This window comes from Oxyura jamaicensis, chromosome 8 (assembly GCF_011077185.1).
Source record: "Oxyura jamaicensis isolate SHBP4307 breed ruddy duck chromosome 8, BPBGC_Ojam_1.0, whole genome shotgun sequence".
In the NCBI taxonomy this organism is placed as follows: Eukaryota; Metazoa; Chordata; class Aves; order Anseriformes; family Anatidae; genus Oxyura; species Oxyura jamaicensis.
Window position 1 is genome coordinate 22535201 of NC_048900.1, and position 22432 is coordinate 22557632.

General features: G+C 50.2%; 1 protein-coding gene across 4 annotated transcripts in view; it reads right to left on the reverse strand.

The window, feature by feature from the left end:
- Window positions 1-11165: 11165 nt before the first annotated feature.
- LOC118170375 (phosphatidylinositol 3-kinase regulatory subunit gamma) overlaps window positions 11166-22432 on the reverse strand; it is a 56153-nt gene continuing 44886 nt past the window's right edge. For all 4 annotated transcript variants that reach the window (XM_035332515.1, XM_035332514.1, XM_035332516.1 and 1 more), the window contains 8 exons: window positions 20639-20737; window positions 19020-19200; window positions 18119-18244; window positions 17204-17346; window positions 15810-15986; window positions 15391-15465; window positions 14840-15010; window positions 11166-13408 (listed from right to left, as the gene is read on the reverse strand). In XM_035332515.1, the coding sequence (XP_035188406.1) occupies window positions 13207-13408; window positions 14840-15010; window positions 15391-15465; window positions 15810-15986; window positions 17204-17346; window positions 18119-18244; window positions 19020-19200; window positions 20639-20737 (1174 nt within the window). In that variant the 3' untranslated portion in view covers window positions 11166-13206. The remainder of the gene's footprint in view (window positions 13409-14839; window positions 15011-15390; window positions 15466-15809; window positions 15987-17203; window positions 17347-18118; window positions 18245-19019; window positions 19201-20638; window positions 20738-22432) is intronic.

The window sequence follows — 22432 nt, forward strand, 5'->3', positions numbered from 1 at the left end:
CCTGACTGACTTCCCCTCGCAGCTCTCCCCTGCTCCCGCCCCCGGCCAGCGCCTTCCCGCGCTGCCTCATTTCAGTGTTACTTTTCCCTTTGTCTCTTACTGTTGCGGACTAAGAGAGATGGATGATATTTATTGTAAATATTAGACATTAGCATTGTAACGGCCGCTCCTGGGTCCGAATGTCAGAGGCCTTCGGCTGCTGATGTACTACAGAGCGCTTGCTGGGGAAGGGTGGGAGTGACCAGTGGTTTTTGGTTACCACACTTGCATTAAGGTGTGATTTGGAGTATTTTTTATTTTAATTTTATTTTTTTCTTCCGAAGAGGGGAGGATAAAGTCTTTCTCTGGTTTTCTCTTACTGGATGTGAAGGATAATTCTGTACTTCTAGTAGAAGATTTGACAGAAGTGTGTGTTTACGTTGTGTTCGATATCATATCCAGGTGGCCGCGAGAGCGCCTCCGAAGCTGGGCTCTGCCAAGCCGTGTCACTCAGCACTTAGCTAGATAAGAGGACGTGTGGAATTTCTGTGTTTTTAGAAACTTGAACAATTGCCACATAATAGCGGTGCAATAATTTTTATTCATGTTGTACCTGCATGTCGATGTTCAAATCCTCCTCCAAAATAAATTTTTTTTACATAAGTTCCAACTCGTGGTGCCTTCTTGTTTTCTCACCCAGGGGAGCGGTGGCAGGTCCGGCGCTGGCCTGGATTAGCCCAGCAGCCCCCTGCAGCCCCCTTGTGCCCCCAGCTGCTGAGGCTCTCTTGGTAACGCACCACCCCAAACCTTTCCAAAAGCAGCCCTTTGCTGCTGACGTTAGCACGTGCGCGCGCCGTGTGAAAAGCCTTCGAAGGCTTGTTCCTGTCCTTGGAAATCAGGAGCTGGGGCCGTGCTCGTGCCGGGGGGATCGGGCTCAGCCTTGCTCCCTACTCCCGATGGTGCTCATTTCCCCACGGCCGGGCTGCGAGGAGCGACGTGTGCCAAGGCACGCCCCGGCCCGGGCACCGGCTGCAGCTGCAGAAGCGGGGAGCGGGGCTGCGAAGTGTCCTGCCCTTGTGCCAGTTAAAAACAACAACTGCCAATACATTTTGTTTTGCATTTTTTCCTTCCCCAGGGAGGAAGAGGAGCCATCCGTCGTGTCAGAGGCAGGAGGCACATGGCGCATGTACGGGTGCGAGCAGCTGGGTGCTGCCCCAACAAGTGGCACCGACGGCGTCCTGCTGGCAGGGCGGGGGCTCCCAGGACCCATTAAAACCCCATCTCATCTCTGCCCTCTGGAGAGAGCCCCAGAGGGCTCCCAGGTGGAAACGATCCCAGAGGACACGATGCTAATGGTGAGATCCCCAAGACACCTGGGGTGCCCCTCGGGTGCCACCTCCCCGAGTGCCACCCCCTGCACCCACTGGTGGTGCGGAGCCAGGACCTGCACCGAGCATGGGGTGGGGGGGACATGGGCCTGAGGAGCCGAGTTTTGGGGTGAATCCCTCAGGGCTGGCCCCTGGCCACCCCCACCTCCATCCCGTGCCAGGGGGCTTTGGGTTTTAAACGCTGATTAGGGCTGACCTCATATTTCAGAGCTTACTTCATCGACGCTAATGAGGGATTAGGAATGTTAAGCTAATTAGTGCTCTGCAAACGAAGGCTCAGGCAGTCTTCTCAGCCTGACACGCTGTCAGCAAAGCAGTTACGGGATGATTGTCACCAAGTGCTCAGAGGGGATGGCTCACGATGCTGGACGTCAGGGACCAGGGGTGGCCGAGGTGACAGAGCCCGTGGTCCCCAGGGCCCTGGCAGCAAGCTGGAGCCAGAGCTGTAAAGAAAAAGACAGAATTTGGTATATTTCACCTGGCTTCCTCTGGAAACAGCCTGACCCCAGGCCTCTATGGTGTGAGGCTGCAGCTGAGCTCAGAGTTTGGAACCAGCGTGGGGCAGGGCTGGGTGAGGTGCTGCAGGAGGGAAGATGCTCGCTGTCCCCGGGTGTTTTCTTTGCTTCAGCGCCGGATCCAGCCCTGTGCTTACGGCCGGGTCCCCACTGCCCCTCGCTGGGGCGCTCCGGGCAGGGACAGGGCTGTGCTGCACCCCCCAGGGCTAAAAATAAGCGAAAGGCAGAGGATAACAGGCACCTAAATATACCCGCTCTGCAATTAGCCCTGCCGACGGCCTCACAGTCACGTCCGTCTGCCCGCTAATCCCGTGGGCGTGCAGCGGCTGAGGCTGCCCCAACCCCCCCCCCTACCCCCCTGTGGAGCTCAGCCATGTCCCCGCTGCTGGCAGCGTCCCCGGGTCTCATCTGGGGGCTTATTTCCTTATGGGGTCCTTCGAAGGAGGACACGCATCCAGCCAGGCTGGGAATAGGTCTGGGTTTTGCAAACCCCATTAATCCTACAGGGGAAGGGCTCTGGGAAAGAGAGCCCGGGGTCACCGGCTGCAGGAGGTTACGGCCTCCGTTAGCAGAGGCTGCCCCTGGCCTCTAAGCCCTGAGCCCGTGCTGCGTCCTGGGGCTGGGAGCAGGATTGGTGCTGGGACCCTCTTGGCTGGAGCAGGATCAGGCGCGGTGCCCTGGCTGCGAGCTTTGGCCCCGTGGGCAGACACCTGCAGGGAGCGGGTCGGGCTGGCGCTGCCGGCCCCTCGGAGGCTGTTTGAGCAGCTTCCACCGTCCCCAAGAAAAACAGAGCGAAGCCGAGCGTGCGCCTTCTGCAAACAGGGCTGCATTAAAAGCCCATTTCCTCCCCGTCCCCGTCCTCACACAGCCGCATCCGCTTTGACAGGTTTGGGAAGGAGAAGATTAAAAAGGCCTTTTAACGTTGTCCAGCCCCTGCAGCCGGCAGGGTTTGGGGCTCAGCCCCGCCACTGCCCTGCTGGGCTGCCCCAGCCCCCTGGGGGATGCTCCTCCTGGAGCCGGGGGCTGATCCATGGAGCATCCCAGACCTCCAGTCTTGGGGCAAGCAGCTCATCGCTCCCCGGGGAGCACCTGCAGGCCAGGAGCATCCTCCACACCCCGCCTGTCCCCATCCCTCGGGGAAAGGCCCCGTTGCCCCGCAGGTGCTCCCCTGGGAGGGCCGGGGCTTGGCTGCGTCCCCGTGTGCAGCCTGCGATGGGCTCCAGCTGGCCGGGGCCGACGTGGGCGCAGGAGCTCGCTGGAGCCCGGCGCATTTTTTCAGCAGCTGCGCTGCAAGGGGGTCCCGGCCAAAGGCAACATCCGTCAGACCAGGAGGAGGAGCAGCAGCAGCAGCAGCGGGTTTATTCCCTTGGCCGCCGGCTCGCACGCCAGCAGCGCTGACTCCCTTTCTCCACGTCTCCTCCCATTCCCGCTGGCGGCGGCGCAGCCTCGCTTCCTGCCGGAAAATATTCGGGATGTGGGCAGCGGGCTTCGCCCCGCCGGGGGGGTCCCACATGCACCCTGCACCCCGTGGGTGGGTTTGGGGGGGACCTGGTGCTGGTGGCTCGAGCCTTTGGGGTGAAGGAGCTGCTCCCCCCCCCCGCCCCGGGCTCTGAGCATCCACAAACCCGGAGCGGCTCCAGCTCCTGTCCCAGCGGCGAGAAATTCCTTCTAGAAATTACAAACACCAGGGAAAATTATGCCTTGAAGCAGGAAGAAAAAAAACAAGCGGGACATGGGGAAGGAAGAGAAAAAACACCCCAAGCCCCAGCGCCCTGCGCCTGGGATCAAAGCCCCGCGCGGCTGGAAGCGCTCCGACAGGAATATGCCCGGCTTTATTTGTCCAAGCGGCGGCACTGAACGGCCGCTTTGTTCCCGAGCTCGTCCTCGCCTTCGCCTCCCTGGGCTCCGTCCCCACGGGGGCCGATTTCACCACCGGTGCCGCGGGTGCAGGTGCCAGGGCGTGGGTCCCGGCCCCCCGGCAGCGCTTTGCTCCTCGCCGCCCACTCCCCGCGCGCTGAGGTCAGGTACAAACACCCGGCGCTATTTATTGCGCGAGTGATGTGCGGCCAAGTGCCCTGACGTTCCTGCTCGCCCCCTCTTCCGCCCTGATTCCTGTCTTCTCATCTCTTCCCAAACTTAAGGCCAAAGTTACGTGCTTTATTATTTTTTCTTTATTTTTTTTTCTTTTTAAGAGCTATTTTTGTTGTCTTGGCCCGTTGCACGAGCTGCATCACTCTGAAAATGGAATTTCCCTGACGGCTGCTTCTAGGTACAAGGGCCCCTGGTCCCTGCAGGGCTGGGGACAACCACTCTTGGACAAAAGTCCCCCGTCCAAAAGCGAGGAGAATCGGGGGTCCTGCACCCTCCAGGTCCCAAGTACCCGGGTGCCACCTCCCCAAGCTCCGACATCCCCAGGTCCCAAATCTCCTGGGTCCTGCATCCCCCCGGTCCCACATCCCCTGGCCCCATGCCCCCAGCTCCCGGAGGGGCTCTCAGCCTGAGCTTTATTTCCCTTGGGGCCGGTTTAAATCCTCCGAGGTCTCCGAGGCGGTCACGGGGCTGCTTTGGGGCTGGTTTGGGTGGCTCTGGCCGAGTCCCAGCCCGGAAATCTCGGCTGGGCTTTGGCTCAGCCCGGCGGGGGAAGCTGCCGAGAACAGGCCGGCCCTGTGCAAAAATGGGAACTGTGTTGCCGATGAAAAGTGCTTTCTTTGGGTAGGATGTTTGTGTTTCCTTTGGCACAGCGGCTGCGGGAGCGTGCGGAGCACCTGCCCGGGGCGGTCGGGCGGGCTGTGCTCATCCCAAGCCCCGATCTGTTTGGAAGCGGAGGAAAGGAAAAGGTGGGGAAGCTCTCTGGGGCTGGTCCCGCTCCGCAGGAGATGCCCCGTCCTTGCGGTGTCCGTGGAGTTCGCACTTCTCTTCCCAACCCCTCTCCTGGGATCCCTCCCCTGCCTTTTCCTGGACTGCAGCGCCCCGAGGGGAGAGCTGAGGGCTGGGGGGGCTCAGAGAAAAAAGGGCTGGGAGCAGCAGGAGGGAGCCTGGCGGTCACAAAGGGCAGCTTTGGTGGAACTTCGGGGAGCAAATAACAGCTGGTGATTCGTCTCGGTGAGGGTGAGGCCTTGGTCCAAACCTGCCTGTGTGCTGTAGCGGGTAGGTGGGGAAGGGCTGAGGCTGGAGTGAGTCCCTCCCAGCTGAACCCGACTTGCTGTGTTTATTCCCCTTGAAAGTAGTGTCCGGCATCAAATTTTGTATTTTAACGTTCTGTTCCAATTTGGACAGAACCTGGCCAGTGAGACAAGAAGCTTTCCCGTGCAGTGGGGATTCTGGGTCCGCATCCAACCCTAATCCACCCGTTTACTTGAAAGCGCCTGGGCCCCGCTCCCGGCCTGGCCCCGGAGCTCCGGCAGGGAGGTGCCAGGAGGAATCACAGCCCAAGGCCGGGCCAAGGCCTTGTTTCCAGGCTTTCTCCCCCCATAGGGAAGAGCATCCCCAGCAATCTCTCACTCCTGCCCTAAAGGGAACGTCCTGTGACAGCATCCCCATCTGTCCGGCCTGCACCCTGCCCTGCCCGGGGACACAGGGCCCCTGTCCCAGCTCCTGCCCGAGACTGGGGGTGAACCCAGGGCCTTGCAGGAAGCCTCGCGGTGCAGCCAAGGATGGAAAAATCCCGGGATCTGCCCTTTCCGCAAGAAGCTGCCCGAGCCGGGTGCTGTTTTTCTTTCCATCCAGTCAGCGCGGCCGCTTGGAAATTTCCTACCCCGGCTGCGATGTTTTCCTAATGAAACAACCCGGCTGGCAAAGCCCTGAAAAAAATGAGTCGCCAATTAGCGGCTTACATCTTTCCTGTAACTCTACCTCATTAGCCTGCAGGACAACAAAGTAAATTTAAGAAGAGAAACAAAAGAGCGGGGCCCCAGGAGCACCCCCAGCCTCTTCCCACTGCCTCCGGTGCCCAGCTCCCTCCCCGAGGGCCAGCGGGGTGGGGGCGCGGGGAAATGCTGACTCAGCGCTCGGGAAGGCTGACTCAGCACTTTGAGGAAACGCTGGCGCGGCGTTTTTGGGAGCTCTGTGAGAACGCTGACTCAACAGCGGGCAGAAAACACCGACTCGGCGCTTCGCAGCCCCTCCTTGCGCCCAACGGCACAGCCCGGCCCCGCTCCCCGTGTCCCCCCTGAGGAGCCACCCCCGTTTGCCCCCGCCAGCCCTCGGGGTCGCCGCTGTCCCTGGGGTCCGTGCCCCTGTTCCCAGCCCGGGCAGGCCCAGCTCTGCGCTTTCCCTTTGCCGGAGGCGAGGCCCGGCGCCGTGGCTGGCAGGCACGAAGGCAGCGAACACGAGAGCCCGACCACGCTGCATTTCTGAATTTATTAGAAACAGCTGTCAGTACATCCTGCTAAAACATTACATGTCAATGTGCTTTATTGCAACTCTTTATTGCATGTTTGATCTAGAGCAAGTAGGCCCAGGATGCTGAGTGTCTGGGATTTAAAAGCCCAACCATCTATGAAAGGAAAGTACAGCAAAATCGTAACACACCTGGTGACAAGTACAGTGTTGCATTACTGATCTAGAAACTACGGAATGACTTGTCTGAGAACACTAACATACAATTGGTTTCCTTATGAAGCAGTTTGTTTCTTTTTTAAAAGTTCAGCTACATGAATTCCTTTTTTTTTCTTTTTTTTTTTTTTTGTTTTTTGACTACACCATAAACGACAGAAGAACAGGTTTCACACAAAGAACAAACGAGAGTACCAACGTTACATGCTGGAATTCATACGGAAAGAAAATAATTCCACGGCTTCTTGAGAAGCAGTTCCTAACAGCTGCAGCTTCCCTTAAAGAAAATTGAATTCAAGGTTAAAAAAAAAGAAGAAACAAACACAAAGGTTGTACAAAGAGCGCGCTGCTATGCCAGCCCTCGCTACAAGACCGCACGCCCGCTCACGCCGTACGCCGACCCGCACCTGTACGGGCAGCCCGTTCACAAGGGACACACACCACCAGCACCACCAGCACCACCAGCACCACCAGCACCAGTAACACCAGTACCGGCAGCACCAGCACCCCGCGCACATTGGCTGGAGCCAGGGCAATTCGTGGGGACCATGCAGGTGCCCACTGCGTTGCGGAGGAACGAGGTTTCCTTTCCCAGACCTTTGCTTTCAGTGGCTGTGGATGCTTTGTCCCAGAGCAGCCCCCGGCACGCCCAGGTGCAGAGCAGGTGCAAGCAGCGTGCTAACGCCCGCCACAAGCCCCCTGGCCGGGGGTTCAGAAGCACGGCTGCGAGGTGAGCACAACCAACTCCTCGTCGTTTGATGGAAACGAGCCCAACTTTGCCCAAACACACGTCCGACCGTGGTGGCGGTGAGTTTGGGTTCCTTTCCCCGGGGCAGTGCCACTTGCAGCTGACGCCGATAGCGGTGTGACTACAGCTTACAGCTACCTACACACACAGCACGGACACGCACGCGCACGCACGCACACACACAGATGATGCAGACCATTACAATCCTGTGGCGCAATAAACAGCCAGATATACAAAATTAACAGGTTTAGTCCAACGTCTCCCTGCTCGGTGCAGAAGTCTCTCAGGAAAACCAAGGGGGACCCAACCCCCCCAGCCCACCGAGCCGAGCTCCTGCTGCAGCCACGCTCGAGCCCGCGGCCAGCCCGAGCACTGCCTGGCTCCTGTGAAGCCACCAGGGTGAGGTGCCCCGGGCAGCCTTGTCCCGGACACGATCCTTTTTTCCAAGTGATCCCTAAGCCCCTGCTCCGACTGCTCCAAATCCGGGTGCGGGTACGGCACCGCAGGGTCCGGAGGCAAGCGGCCGCAGCCTTGCGGAAGCGATACGAGATGAAGGTTGGGGAGGGGGGCAAATTAAAGCTGTTTTGTCAAATACGGGCTGTTTACTTTTTTCCCTATCAATAAAATGTACATTTCTTACTTTTTTTTTTTTTTTTGCCTCTGATGCTCACGTTACGTTTTTGTAAAGGCAAACTTTAGAACAAATGGCGATTCGAGTCACAAAACACAGCGAGTCTCTGCCGATGGAAATAAAAACTGCAAATTCTGCATTAATGGGATGGAGCCAGCCCCGGAGCCCAGCACCCGCAGCACTGCCGTCACCCACGGAGTTAACCAGCACGGGGCCAGGGCGTGCTGTCTGCCCCGTGAACAAACAGGAAGGAATTGAAAAGATTTCAAATGAGATTTTTTTTTTTTTTCCCTTCTTTTTCCCTTCCCATTCGGTGGAAAGTATTTCTGCCCGCAGAACGCAGGATTCACAAAAATGTTGGCCAAACTTCCTCTCACCCCATCCAAACATGCTCCTCGCTCGGTGCTGAGCCGGCCGAGCCGAACAGGCCTGCGTTTATCTGGGCAGGCAGCGCGGGGCCCTGCTGCTGGCAGCACGAGGTGTGCCAAGGAAAACCAGGGCTCGGCGAGGTGAGCTTCCTTCCAGGCCGGAGCGAGGGGCGAGGCCGTACGGACTTCTATTAATTTCCTGCCTGCCTCTCCTGCACCCGCAGGGGCACAACCAGCTCGCCCAACGCCGCACCGCGTGCGGGTCTGCTCTGGCATCGCCGCCTTCTTTTGGCAGAAGCCTCAGCCTCTGAGATTCGGGATGTCACCGCGTCCTGCAGCTTCGGGGTGCCTCCCCGCCCCCTTTTGAGGGCTCACTCCCCGTGCTTGGAGTGCTGCCCTGGGGGGGGACCTCACCCACTGCCCCCCTGCACCGCTCGCCCTTGGGAAGGCTTTGTCACGTTGCTGGTCCACAAGCAGATGTTGCGAAGGAACAGAAGGGAACTACGCCTACCCAAGTCTGATTTGGAACGAAACAAACCAGGCGCATCGCAGTGCTGTGTAAAGCTGCGTTTAAGCCTGCCTCGCACCCCTCCCCGCACACAACCAGCACCTGTTCTGTGTCTGCGCAGCGCAGCGAACGTACAAGACTCCCTAACGCTTCAGAGCTTTATTCCCTGGGAGTGTAACAAAAACAAAACAAAACAAAAAAAGAAACAGACATTCAAAACCAGAAGAGATTGTTCAAGTACCAATTCAGGGGCTTTTCCAAACTGAGCTGGGACACTGCTGCAGCGATGCTGCTGCCTGGCACAACCACAGCCACACTCGAGGCTGCCCAAGGCTGCGGAGCCAGTGCCGGGGCAGCCCCGTGCCACCGAGCCCTGCCACAGTCCCCATCACAGTTGCCTGGCGTTGCGAAGGGCCAAAGGCCGCTTTTCGCCCAGCTACGATGAATTTGGGTGGGATTAAATAGGAGCTCTTTTCCTGGCCGTGGCTTTCTGCTGTGGGACTCTTGCTTACACGAGTGTCAGCGAGAAAGGCTCCGGCCCCAGCGCGTTAAGTGGAAAACTTCTCGCTGCTCTGCCCCACCGAGAGACGGGGGTGGGATGAGCATCTTGGTTTTGGCGTAAGACAGAGGGCTGCACCGGATCTGAACTCGGGACTGCAACTACCAGCGGTGCAAAGCAGCTGAGAATTATATAAAAAAAGAAGAAGAAAAAAGAACCACGAGCCCCAGATCTGGAGCATCCCCGCGTCGGGCAGTCACGGCTTCGTGCAGCGCTGCGCAGCAGCCCAAATGTCTGTCGAGACACCCCTCTGCTTCCAGGCTGCTCCCTTCCGTTCTAAGATCAAGCAGTAAAGAAACGAGTGGGAAAAGATTTGTGACTTACTAACTTCAGAAACATGGCACTCTTGGCTGACGTAACGGGGCCAATGGCAACTGTGGAAGTCGACCTGATTTCCCATCCATCTGAATACAAAATACTGACTCACCCCTGATCCCTGCAAATATCCTTCAAAACAGATTAGAAGAAACTGTGCATATTAAGGAGTTTCAACATTCCCGCCCCCCGCCCCCCTTTAACACTGTGCAAAAGTTTCTCATTTAGCTCTACATACACATTTAACACAACGAGGGGCGACCCGCAGCCCGACCCCGAGCGGCTGCCACGCCAGCGGGGCTCTCCCCCCCTTTCCTCCCGGCATTGCGACTCCTGAAACCGAGGCGCTCTCGCACCTTCCTGCTCTAAAAGCACTCGGGCCCCTTTGTTTTGCCTCTGCGTTCACATTTCCTGCGTTTGTTTTGGGCTTAGCAGCTGGGTTTTGCACTAGGGTGTAATCCCGCACCCCGCGGCCCCGCTGTGGCACGCGAGGGGTTTTCTGCCCGGCCCGGAGCTGCCGGGGGCTGAGCACACCGCAGCAGCAGGACCCAGCCCTCGCCCCGCGGATGACAGCAGCTGCCCGTGCCGGGCGGTTTTGTGCCTGTTTCACTTGCCATACGAGTGCAAAGAGGACGCGAAAGAAATCTGTGCAATGGCACGTGAGGGTCGAGGGCAGCAGCGCCAGCGGTTGCGACTTCAGGCGCCTAAAGCAAATGCGGGAAGGCGCAGAGGCAGAACAAACCCTCAGCAAGGCTGCGGAGGGCAAAGGAGCCGAGTGCACGCAGCGTGGGCTCCATCTGCCCCGGTTCGGAGGCCTGGGCAGAGCAGCCTCTAAGAAATACTTCGGGATGGCTTTTGGCTCCGAGCACGTTGTTCACAGCGAATCCATCACCTGCCATTAGGGAGAGATCTCGGGGAGAGGGGGGCCGGAGCCTGAACTCGCTCACACCACTGCGCGGCCGAGGCACCGCCAGACGCCAGCGGAATTACTCGGTGTTTACGTTGGCACGGCCGGGGCTGGAGCCTGCACCGAGACCTCACAGGATCAGTGGGATTCCTCTGCGGGGAAACCTCAGCCAGCCCCGCTTCCCTGCCCCGCTGCTGTCAGTACCGCGAGGGTGTGCCGGGATTTACGAGCTTGGAAGCAGACCTGCGCTTGTCTAAACCAAAGCTGAGCCTGAGCGCTACCTAAAACCGTGGCAGATGCGAAGCGCTTCAGCCAGTGTCCCTCCACAGAAGCAGGGATCAGAAATTCGTGTCCCAGCAGCTTCAAATGTTAGCGGGGTAAGGAGGAGATCGCAGAGGCACAGAAAGCGGGCGCTCCTCTCGCACAGATTTTCCACAGGAATTAGGCTCCTGGCTGTCGTTCGTGCCTCTGAACTCTTTCCCTCACCGGGCTGAGCCCAGCACCACGGGAACGCCAGGTGCCCACGGGTGCGAAAGCGATGGCTTTACAGTGACCAGATTAGAACTGCAAATTCTCCCAGAGGTAGGGCAAGGGTCTTCAAAAAGAAAAACTTCCACGTCTATACACAAGAGGAATCCATTCCAGATTTTCACTACGAGCAAAGGCTACCTCTGTTTGTTTTGTTTTGTTTTCTCCTTTTCTTGGGGAAGTGGGACAGGAGGGACACGAGCAGATGCAGGTCACTCTGACACAGCAGCTTGCACGAGTTTTCTTCTCTTTCCAAGCTTTGGTTAAATCTCGTGGTGTTTCAATTCATGGAAAAGTGGCATCTGGAGGTCTTTGCCAGCATTCTGCACTCCGGCGGATCGCAAAGTGCCTGGGAAGCGCTGGGGTCATTAGTGCAAAACAAAACATCTCGCGGGCACGCCAGGCACCCGGACTCCCCTCCTGGCTATCAGTGCTCCAGGCTTGTCATTGCCCTGCTTGCAAATTCACGACATTCAGCTCGATAATACTTCTAGTGTAAACATGAGCCACCAAGGAGCCTGGCATTCCTCCCCAGGCATTACAGAAAACCCACATTTAAACAGGAAATTAGCCACAGGGTCAGAAGCAGGTCTAGAACATTCTCAGATCCGCGCGACGGTCTGCTTCCTGCCCTGCACAATGGGCGCGTTTCAGGGGAACCGCTTCCAGTAATGGGAACAAAAGTAACTTCCAAGGTTGCACACTGAACAATTAATTTGCCAGTTCTGCTTTGATGCCAAGCGGCTCGGTTTGCCAAACTTAGCTCTTTTTCATTTCAGAAGCTTAAGGAATGGAAATAAGCTGCTCGGTATACTTTCCAGGGAGGGGATTTATCGGATGATTGTTACCCTTGACAAAGCCCAGGGCTACCGGCTCCAGTATCTGACAGCAGCCCTCGCCAACGGGTGGGACCAGACACCCAGTACCTGAGGAGCACAGCGCTCTTTCCTTCCCGTTTTGCACTATGTCCAAAACAACTACAAGGGAATTCAGATGACACCGGTGTAAAACCTCGCTTGGCGGCAGTGGTGTGGAAGGTCAGAGTCTAGCTTGCAAAGAACAAATCGGAGGAGATCTATAATTAGCTCACACGCTTCCATACAGCCCGAAGTGGCTACTCCTCAGGAAACAATTTGGTACAGTAAGCCATCCAGAAGCATTAGATTGCACCTACCTCTTTGATATCAAAATCAAGCATTACGAGAGTCTGTCGTTGTTCAGCAAGGGAACAGCAACACGTGAGTGCAAGCTTCCTTCTAGTCTACATTCTGAAGCATCTTTAAAAACTGGAAACAGAATCCCAAGCTGAGGAGCGGGAGGAAGGGGGAGGAGGAAAAGAGGAGAGTGAGCAGTTACATCAGATCAGACACATTTAGTGTTTTGAAGCCACACAATGTTTTAGCTTTTCCTTTTATTTGTTTCAAGTTTTGGTGTAGAAAGTATGTGCGGATGCTAACGCAACCTTCCCCGTAAGTGCTCAATCTAGCAACAAACAAAGTTTTGGTGTGTTCAATTTGGTTATAAATGTTTCCGTTAAGTGAAGACCTGTAGTGCCATTGAAACCAAAACTTTGTCACCGTTGGCAAAAAAATAAAGCGACTTTTCTTCTTTACAAGCATTTTTCCATTTAAATAAAAACCTGAAGCTTTCCCGTAATTCCTTTGGTCTTCTCACCAAATTCCACGCTACCTCAAGACAAGCCCTCTTTTGGAAGTTCGGCTGAATCGCAGTGAAGCTGCTAAATTAACAGAGAAGAATTGCTGTGGTAGAGTTTCCCCCCTCGCTTCTTGGGAGTTTAAGACTGAAAGACGTTACTGGTGCCTCGGGCAGAGGCTTCGAATCGCCTCTGCTAGAACAAGAGAAAACAAAATCCAATTAGAAGTTCCACTGAAGGTGCCTGGCAAAAAATTATCTCCAGAAAACAACGTTTTGCTTCCAGTATTTTTGTATGCATTTTGTTGAGTTGATTCCCCTCATAAGGAAACACAAGTATCAGTGTAAAAGCACAGCTGAGCTTTTAAGGTAGCACCAGGACACCTACACCCAAGTTGTCGTCTTGTTGCTGCTAGGCCTCTTTTTGATTCACATTCACAGAATCACTTCTTGTGCAAAACAAGCAGTCTAAGGAGAAAGAATGCCCTCCAAGTTCTAATAAAAATCGTAGAAAAGAATCCAAGATAGCCAACGCTTTCCTCCTCCCCAAAATTTATCTGCAAAGAGAGGGGGGCATCTGTGCGTAGACAGGGTAGGCAAGCCTGACATTTAGGGAATCGTTGTGTTGGACGAGGGACGTCTGCTGGTAATGAAGAACCAAATCCTTAAGCGTGCTGTACAGGTTATATGGTTCTGCAAACCCGTAACCTCTCGGAGTGCTGTAGATCACACAGTGTTTCACTTCTCCATCAGCTCTGCAAGGAGAGAAAACAGGGGAGTTTGACATCAAAGAACAAACCCAAAGTGACAGTCTATTAACAATTAACTAATGCAGCAACCCTGCCAGTCACTAAATTACATAATGGAGGACCCAGTAGATGCGAGCGGAGGAGATTAACAGTCTGCGAAGAAACAGTGCTTCAGGGCGTGTGATTAAACACTCTTGCATAATAATCCACATAAGGAGGCTCTTCTGTCCCAGCAGTACAATTCCCTGCTGCATTGTTCTCCAAACCTTTCTTGGAAAAAAAGTTAAGAGCTTAACCGTGAAGATAAGCACCTGAAGTCAGCAACAGACTTTGAAAGCGCTCAGCCTCTTTGGAAACCTTTCCACTAAGCGCAGAAGCCAAAACCCACACGTTCTTAGGATCTACAGAGTATTTTGTGAAATACAGCACTAACCTTCAGCGCTCATTTTCTAATGTTGAGCATGGCATGGGTTCAAGCTGGTTCATTATCTGAAGTCATAGCGACTGAGTCCCTAACTTGGCAAAGCATTTACTGGAACACAGTATTTCCAAAGCTGCTAGAATAACTTATCTGCCAAAAAGATCAAGTATTATGTAATCCCTGTACTGGAGCCTTTTACAATCCAAGTCACATGTAGGAACAGGTTACGTTATGCCATCCCTTCGCTATCTGGTAGCATGATACCGACCAGGTGAAAGTGCCTGAGGAACCTGTCACTTCAGTGACTGTGACAAAGAGATATCCTGAACCCAGCAGATCCTGCAGTCTTCAGTAACCCTGAGGTGACAAACCTTCACATATTCCTTTCCCGGACTCGCTTTCAGATGCAATTAACCTCATGTGAAATAAATCAGTGAAAGCCATTTTGCACTCAAGAACAGGCTTGAAGGATTTTTAGATAATGGAATCAGAGTATTTCTGACCTCCATTACACCAGCATAAAACAAAGCGAAACACAAGAAATCAATGCAAGGCTGTGTGAATGTCAAAAACTACTGCTCACGAATTATGTCTCCTCTGAAGCATCGCTGTTATCTTAAACACAGAAAACACCTGGAGTTTGGCACGTCTATAAATGAGAACAGAAGACGTTACAGCTTACAGCCCCTTTTTAATTCTTCCCATGTGCTCCTTGGCAGGGAAGAGCATGGGAGAATTTGGCCTTAATTTGCTTGTGACTGTAGAGCTTCAAGTGGGAATACTTCAGAATTTTGTACTGGTAATTGTGGTGTCCAAAGAGACTGCTTGGACTACAGGTACTGCACTTTCAAGGCAGATTTCTGCAACAACATTTCTACTATGCTAGACATCCTACAAACAAGCCTCACATTTCAGTGGTAGGGCTAGAGTAAGCCTGGCTTTTGTTCTCCCGAATAAAGAGCTATGGTAGAGATTCGTGAATTGAACAGTTAAAACAAATGGGAAAATAGACTTACACCACAGAACAAGCATAACATCCTTTCTTGCTACTCTCTCGAATTAAAAATGCTCCGTCAGGTTTCCCGCAGAGCAAGTCTTCTGCTTGGATGCGGTTGAGATCCCCGACAAACCAAGTTTTCTCGTCATGATGTGGCAGGTTCTCATCTTCTTCATTCACAAAGTATGTGCTAAGAGAGGGAAAAACTGTTAACTTAGCCAGTGCGTAGTAAAGAGTTAATAAACTGAGTGACTTATTTTTGTGGAAATCATTCAAAGGAATATAAAGCCACCCAAGTTGGGAGTCCAGGCTCCTAACAATCGTTTGGTATCTGCTGACAGCCTTTCATGCGACAGGCTTCAACTCAGTACTTCATTGTTCCAACTTAGTTGTGATCCTGAACACTTCAGCAGAGCTGCTGCCTCACATGACATGCAGTTCCCCTACAGAATGCCTTCCTTTGTCTGCAGTCCTTTACTGAGAAATCGGTGCTTCGTATTACCAACCTCCACAAAAGATACCATTTATTAATGGAGCACTGCTCAGTGAAATCATATGTATGACACTTACTCATCAATGTTTTCATTTTTGATCCCCAGCCAGTCGTTTATTCGCTTCTGTCTCACCCCTTTGTGATTGAGCCATCTGCCAGAAGAAGAGAGCACTAGTATGTTACTTCAGAGTACGCATGGGGGTTTTCATACTGAGCAAGCTAAAGTTCAGACAAAAGATCCCACAAAGAAACAGTCTGGAGCTTAGTTTGTTCTCCAGTAGCAAGAGCCACAGAAAGACCACAGATTCTATAAGAGAACTTCTGTTTCCTTGCATAATCCTCGGTGATGACCCCTTTACTGGTACAGTAAAGTACCTTAGCACTGACAGAACCTTGGATATGAAAAGAAAACTGAATTCCCACTACCCTGATGGAAACAGTGATTAGTCAGGTTCATCAGAGACACTATTTAGAGGTACAGGTCAGTCTTACTTACACAAGATACTGATCTCTGATTTTGCGGAGCTGAATTAGGTCAGGCTTGATACTGTTCATTTTCTTATCAGTCTCCCTGTTGTCCAGAGCTTGCTTCTTCAAATCCTGTTCCAGACGCATTTTACTGTCATGGATCTCACCCAGGCGTGATTTTAATTTTTCATAGTTCATCATTATCCTGCAAATGAGTGTAGTATTCGAGCGGTGAGGTCAACCCAGTCTAAAAGGGACTGAACCTTACCAGTAGCACTGCATGTAAGAGTATCACGAGCCATACTGTAACAGCACCTCCTCCCTTTGACTGCCCCATCTTAACACGAACATTACGGGAAGAATGCCAGAAAAGTGCGAGACCACTTGCCAGAAGGCCTACCACCCTTTTGCAAAGTTTGAGCTTTCAGCTTACCTTAAACTATTTCCTTCTGGCAGAGACACAGGAACAAATTATCTCAAGAAGTGTAAGCTAGAACAGATTCCTTCTTCTCCACCCTCGGGTTTACTTTTTGGTATATCGGTTATGCAATCCCTCCACAGGTATTATTGCTAGCAAGTTTTCAAATGCAGACTCCAATTACTGATTAAGAGCTACCAGGAAGTAAAGCTGCATGTCTCCTCATCCAAGATTAATTTGCAGGTTTCTACACTTCAGGAAAATAACATATTTCCCCTGTTAATTGATCCTTAGTCAGAACGAAGCACCACCGTGGCACAATACGATTGTTACAGGTAACTGTTTTCAGCCTAAAAATCTCCCCAGGGCCACCCAACCATGACTCATAAAGCACTGTGTCTAGTTAGGCATTATACTTGGCATTTCTTCAAAGTCCAGGTACAACCTCTTTTTTGCAAAAATGCAAATGCAAACAAGCTCCTCACTGAATTTCTTGTAGGTGATTAATACCTACTATCAAGTAGTGGCAATTAAATATGGAGCTCCTTCAAAAGTGACTAAAACTGATTACGGACTATCAGATTTACCAGATCTGTGTTCATTTTAATGCTGCACAGTTTACAAGTAAAGATTTTTCTGAATCATATTCTGAGCCTATATATATATATATAGCCTATACATATATATATATATTTGGATATATATATATCCAAAAGGAACTGGGATAAGCAGATTAAATTATTATTTTCTGGTCCTGATCACAGTATCTTGATTAATGTGAAGTTAGAGAAGAATAATCTGGAGATCTCTCCCATCTTCCATCTGCAATTTCCAACAGAAGAGGAAGGAACCTTTACTGAAGGTTCAGAAACCTTGGGGAAATGTCTCGGTGACAATACTTAGTTTACAAAGTGTTTTATATGATGCAATGTAGATGAACTTCACAGGAGTGCCAGTGTGGACTCTAACTCTTCTTCGTAAGCAAACATGACTTGAGAGCCTACCGTTCAATTTCTTTGTCATTCCCCTCTCTGCGAAATCGCTCAATGTATTCTTTGCTGTATCGCTCTTGGGAGTGGCACTGTTCCTCAAATATCTTAATAGTTTCATTAAACGCCTCAATTGCGGTCCTCTTCATCTGAATTTCCTACATGAGGAAAGAGTCCATCATTTGTTCACGAAACAGACAACACAAGACTCCTGTTATGTTCCCTAAACTGACTGGGACGATGAACTAGTCAGCCCTGAGTCAAAACGTGATTAATCAGTTTTAAATTTAGATAAATGCCTGAGCAGCATCACAGAAGTACAGGGAGGACTTGCTCCTTGCATGTCTAGTGCCTCCTTCCCCCCGATGATGCTCTCTGTTAGGCTGCAAACCCCTCAGAAATATTTTAGTCATATTTTCCATCTTAGCACGCAGGAAGACTGCCAGCAAACCTCCTGATGTATGAACTATCTTATGTTACAAGAATCAGTCCAAATACTGTATTCACACTTCCTTAATGCATAATATCTGGAATCTTATTTAAACTTGACTTCACAGAACCTGAACAAACCCTTCTAAAATTCTCACTGCAGCATGGAGCAGCTGGAAATATTCAGCAGCCGAGGAAGAAGCCTGCAGTGTAAGGCTTGTAGGTGATGGCTTTCTCCATTGCTCTACCTTACCTTAGGAAGCTCAGCTCCTATTTCTGCCTCACCCCACACCACAGCTCTCTGGCTATCAGCAGCAAGTAATATTCACTGCGCTTCTATCAACCTTCAAACAATCTTATACATTTCCACAATTTACAAAGTTTCTTCCCTGTATTTTCAGATCTCGGATTGACTCTGCTAGCCACAGCAGGTTTAAACCATTTTCTTTACTTTTTAGGTAACAAGAAACAGACTCTATAGGTAGCTGAAGCGGAACTAACCTGTGATGTTCTGGTATATTCTTCGTACAATTTGTCGTACTCTTTACTCTTTTCCTGATACTGAGCATGGTATTCTTGAAGCTTTTTACCTACTGCGTCTATGTTATCTTCTTTCACCAACTGATCCTGTACGTACAAAAATCTAGTAAGTCTTCCAACAAGCAGCTTTTCCTTAAGAATTTTCATTTGTTCACTTAGGTGCTTTTGCATTTTACAGCTATTGCAGCATTTTTATCATTAGGCTTCTACAGAACACACAAACATCACACGTAAATCCCTTCCTCCACACACTAAGTTCCATGGTTTACAGACGGTGCAACTGGAACTATGGGACATCAAGAACTGTACCAAAAATACCTCTGAACATACAATACAGCTTGGCTATCATTCCTGTCCACTGTTGGAGAAAGAAGGAACTGAATTACTTGGAATCTGAAGTTGAAGATCACATTTTTTTTAAACACAGTTCTTTCTCCTTAAAGCAGGACAATGTCTCAGGCTATGGAATAAGATATATTAAAATATTTTTTGAAAATCTAGATGGCTATGCACGTGCTCATATGTGCTTCAAGAGCAACACTGCCTAGACCAGTACCCCTTGGGTCTACAAGGACTCAAGAGGAAAAATAAAAAACTTCTCAGAGACTCAAATCTGCTGCATGCTTGGGTTTCACTTCTCTACTGGACTGCTTGATAGAATGAAGCGGCAGCTTAAATGGAAGAACCGTTAGTATGAGCAAAGTGAGGTCAAGTATGAAATCACATTTTGCAAGTTTTCAAAAAAAAAGAACCTTGTATAAAAGAAAATCTTTACATAGAGAAAACAGAGTAACAGACTATAGTAGTTGCACTTTTTTTCTTGTCTGCACTAATGTTTACTTGTGTCCCGTAAAGACCTTACCTGTTGGTACCGGGACACTGGATACATCAACTTCACATCAAGCTTCGGGTTATACTGAGCAAGAGACTCATTGCGGTAGTGGTTAATCAGTTCCACAACTGAATTAAACGTCAGGGGATCAGAAAAGCCGTATTTTCCATCCCGATGATAGATCTTTATCAGTTTATTGTTGCCTCCCTTCCTGTAAAGCAGTACAATCATTTAGAGGTTTTACTGCAAACCTCCCATCCCCTTCAACACTGGGGCTGCTAACAATGACACCAGTGAAGTTCCTGGGCAAGCCTTTGAAGCCGGACAGTTTAACATGTGCACCTTTATAATGGTTCTTTATATGCTAGCAGATATTAGGTAGTTTAAGAGTCAATGCACACAGAATTATCATCAGCTATTATTTGAACAGGAGCAAAGCCCAAAGTAATTCTTTTTTTTTTTTTTTTTTTTTTTTTCTCACTCACTCTGGAGTCAGCTTATGATATTTAAGACATTCCTTAGCCAGACTTTTTTAAAAGGAAAGGATGGATGCCGAAGGTTGAGTAAAGGAGAAAACCATATTGAAACCAAATCAAAATTTCCTGCAATTTGGGGTCACTAACAGTATACATCTGAGTATACAGTCATACAGTGATTAACAAGTCTTTTGAGTTATGGATGCAAATACAGGATACATGAACCTAAACAAAATCCTCTGAAGATTACAACATGGTTGTAAGTTTAGGACTTTACATTATCCAGACTTATACATCCCAGCAGTTCCCACAAATACTGCTCATTTCTTCATTTTTTTCCCAACAGATTGTTTGGACAATATTCTGTCCTTCTTGCACTCTCAGTTTTTGTTCCCAAAGACACCTGCATTCAGCAAAATAACCAAATCGTGCCAGATCTTAGCATCTAAGTCTTGAATGTCAAAGCAGAAGTCAGAGTATTTAAACTACACCCTTGGTAGGGGGTCACACTTGCCGTAAGTCAACTGAATTGCAAGGCAAGAACAAATATCTGCCATATCACAGCAACTCCCAAAGGCGTGCTGCAGCAGCAGCGGCTTGTGTGTCTCGATTGTTTGCCTCTAACAGCCAGCCTTGAGAGCCTGGCAGAGGCAAGTGGCTGTACCGGCTGGGCAGGGCCCCAGCAGCTAGTCACATGAGGTCTGCTGCCTCACTGCTGTAGATGATTTTAATGAAGAAAGGAACATGGATCCAATTCAATATTTCCTAAACTTTAGATCAGAAAGCACGAGACACTCTTTTTACAAAGACACTGTGTTTAGATCTCCAGAGCTGCATGCTGATGAGTTATTCAGCTCACTCCCATTAATTAAAGCCCTGCTTTATAAATACCATATACCTTAACAGTTCTGAAACTAAGAAGCTTTACTGAGGGGCTCCCTTCCCCAGGTCCTACCTCACTGACGAAGAGATCCTTACAGTACTGCTCAGTGAGAGGCAGGATTCAGTGCACGGAGCAGAACAGGCTATCAGACCTGGCTATTCATGGGTTCATTCTGTGATCTGCAACCCCTGGGGAACATCTCTCAACCTGAAGGCACTACTGTCACTGGTATAGCAACTAGTTAGTTACTCAGGGTTTTACTGCATGGATGACAACTAACCAGTGCTTACCGTAACGTCAGAGTGTAGTCTCCCTGCATCTTGGTCGATGCATCGCGCACCAGGAATGTTCCATCTGGCATGTCTCGTAATTTGTCATTTACTTCTTCCCTGGGGAATGGAAAGTAAAATAAAAAGCATTAGAGACGCAATCATCTTCACCACAGGTATCAGTACTGGGGCCAGTAACACCAGCATGCATAAGGAGTTCAGTCTTCAAAATATCATGCAGTCTTTCTTCACACTCAGGCTCTCTACTCTTCTAGGCCATCTAAAAGAAGTTTGAACTTGTGTAGTTATAGTAAAAAATAGCAGCTGCACTCAACTGCCGCTTAAGAAGGAGTCTGTTTTTAAGCAACAGTAGCAGCTGTGTCTCAGAGTTCACAACCTTTCACTGTAATCTGCTCAGGTTTTAAAGTCCACACTGGAAACAGGTGCCCTTTGAGAAGCCAGCCCTGACCTCTTAAGAAACGGGCTCTAGCACCATCTCTCAAAGTTGCCCAGAGTTTAGCACAGTTCTAGCCTCAAGAGACTCATTATTGGCTTAACCTTGATCTTATTTACAGCAGTTTTAAACCACTACAACCTCACTAGCTTCAGTGCAACTTTTACTTATTTACAACTGAAGCAAAAGGAATACTCAGCCCAGAGCTTTACACTAAATGGAGAAACGTGTTAGTGGAAGCAGGTGCCTATAAGCACTACGAAAATGCTTTCAGTTGAAGAGTTAAGTGTCTTGACAGGTTTGAACATTTCACCCAGATTACATATCACACTTTGTAACAGCTCCCTCACAGGTTCTTAAGAGCACTAAGCACTTTTTAATACAATCATTTGGAAAGTAGAGTTTATCAGGTAGCCTCAACATTATCTAAGTGAGGTAGGAAGCCTATTTGAATTTTACAAAGAAAAACCAACAGTGGCTTTTTTGTTCAAATACTAAGGAACAAAAGTATTCTTACCAAGTAGCCTCAGTTTTGATTTGGCTACCTGAAGAAAACCACTCTGCTAGTAAGATTGACTCCTAAGTATCGTTGTGTGTATCAGCTTACTTCTCGCAGAACGTTTTACAGATCAGGCCTGACTCTCTGAATAGACAGATACAGTCTAAGGGCTTGGGGCTTATGCCTCTAACTTGTATCCTGGAGCTCAGGACATAATTTTCAAGGCAGTACTGGACTGAAGAACGTGGTTCCTGACCTGACAGCCCGATGCAGTCTGTACCTGGTGGCTGCCAAATTAAGGCCACGAACAATGCCAGCTTTATGCATGTGTGTATCACATTTTAATCCAATATAGCCACTCCAAATGATTTGTGCTGCCTTAGCTCCTGCCATCACGTGCACTGGTAAACAAGGAACAAACCCACAGTCAATGAACTACCAGTATTGAGGTGTTGTAAACAAACCCTGCCGAGTGGGTTTTGTGATCAGGTTTCGCCACTCTGCTTTGATTTCATCTTAACAGAAAAATATCATTGCTTAGGCCCTTCAAAAACAAGATCTATGCAGGTTTGCTTTATAGAGATAAGGATGGTACAATAAAGATATGAAAACTTTATTTCCCTTCTCAGAACCTCATTGAACTACTGCGGCAAATAGGTGTTCTGGCCTTTATCTGACAGTGTTTCAAAGTATTATGTGCACAAGTTGGAGCAATTTCTGATCACAATCCCGGCTTGCTCATGTCTTCCCTTACTGTTCTGAATTCTAGACTTTGCAGAAGCATCTTAAGAGGGAAAGAGTTGACTGGACACTAGAGTTCTTTTACACAATTAATTACGTAAAAACCTGCACTTCATTTGCT